General features: G+C 48.0%; 1 protein-coding gene and 1 long non-coding RNA gene across 2 annotated transcripts in view; one reads left to right on the forward strand and one right to left on the reverse strand.

The window, feature by feature from the left end:
- Positions 1 to 861, reverse strand: part of LOC116699129 (uncharacterized) — an 18,591-nt gene that overhangs the window by 11,765 nt on the left and 5,965 nt on the right. The gene's annotated exons all lie outside the window — the stretch shown is intronic.
- tmco3 (transmembrane and coiled-coil domains 3) overlaps positions 1 to 861 on the forward strand; it is an 11,537-nt gene that overhangs the window by 5,179 nt on the left and 5,497 nt on the right. Inside the window, exon 9 of the mRNA XM_032526939.1 lies at positions 26 to 212. Coding sequence (XP_032382830.1) covers positions 26 to 212 — 187 coding nt within the window. The remainder of the gene's footprint in view (positions 1 to 25; positions 213 to 861) is intronic.

The raw sequence follows: 861 nt of genomic DNA on the forward strand, positions 1-861 counted from the left end.
TGTGTGTGTGTGTGTGTGTGTGTAGGTGTGGAAGACATCAGTCCAAGGCTCGTGCTACCTCAGTCTGTTGATGGTGGGGGCCGGTTTAGTGTGGGGACAAGTCCTGCATATTCGACCCACCCAGACTGTCTTCGTTTCCACTTGCCTCTCTCTGTCCAGCACTCCACTCGTGTCCCGCTTCCTGGCAGGTGGGAGCAGAGGGGACAAAGAAGGTATGTAGGTATGTCTGTGCACATAAATGAACATAGATATACATTCAATCAGGAGTGACATGTTTGCAGATATGCAAATAAGATGTATCGTACAGCTCAATAAAATATACAAAGTTGGGGCGGCCTCTAGCTGACTCAATAAGAGCGTTTGCCCCATGTTGGCTGAGTCCTGTAGCAGCCAGGGTTTGAATCCGACCTGGGGCCCTTTGCTGCCTATTATCCACCGTCCTTCTCCCCCTTTCATGTCTGTCCACTGTCACTTTAATAAAGGGAAAAAATAAAAAAATAAAATTTCTATAAAGTCTTTGGCAATTAGACTCCATCACTATACCAATATTTTGTATATATACACAAAATATTGGTATAGCGATGGAGTTGGGGCGGGGGGGTCTGAGAACCATCAGACCCCCCCGACTCCATTGCTATACCAATATTTTGTGGAATCTAGACACTGGTGGTGGCGACCAAGGAGCCCGAAAACCAGACCAAAGGAGGCTCCGTAACGGTCAGCTGGAGTAGATGACTGGGGGTGGAATGGGAGGTGGACGGTTGCACTGTTTGCCCGCAACAACAGCTGATAGCAGAGGGAGAAACAGATTTAAAGCAGGGTTGTGACTCTGCGATTGGCCCTTGCATTTTGTGTACGATT

The sequence above is a fragment of the Etheostoma spectabile genome, chromosome 1 (assembly GCF_008692095.1).
Source record: "Etheostoma spectabile isolate EspeVRDwgs_2016 chromosome 1, UIUC_Espe_1.0, whole genome shotgun sequence".
Lineage (NCBI taxonomy): Eukaryota > Metazoa > Chordata > Actinopteri > Perciformes > Percidae > Etheostoma > Etheostoma spectabile.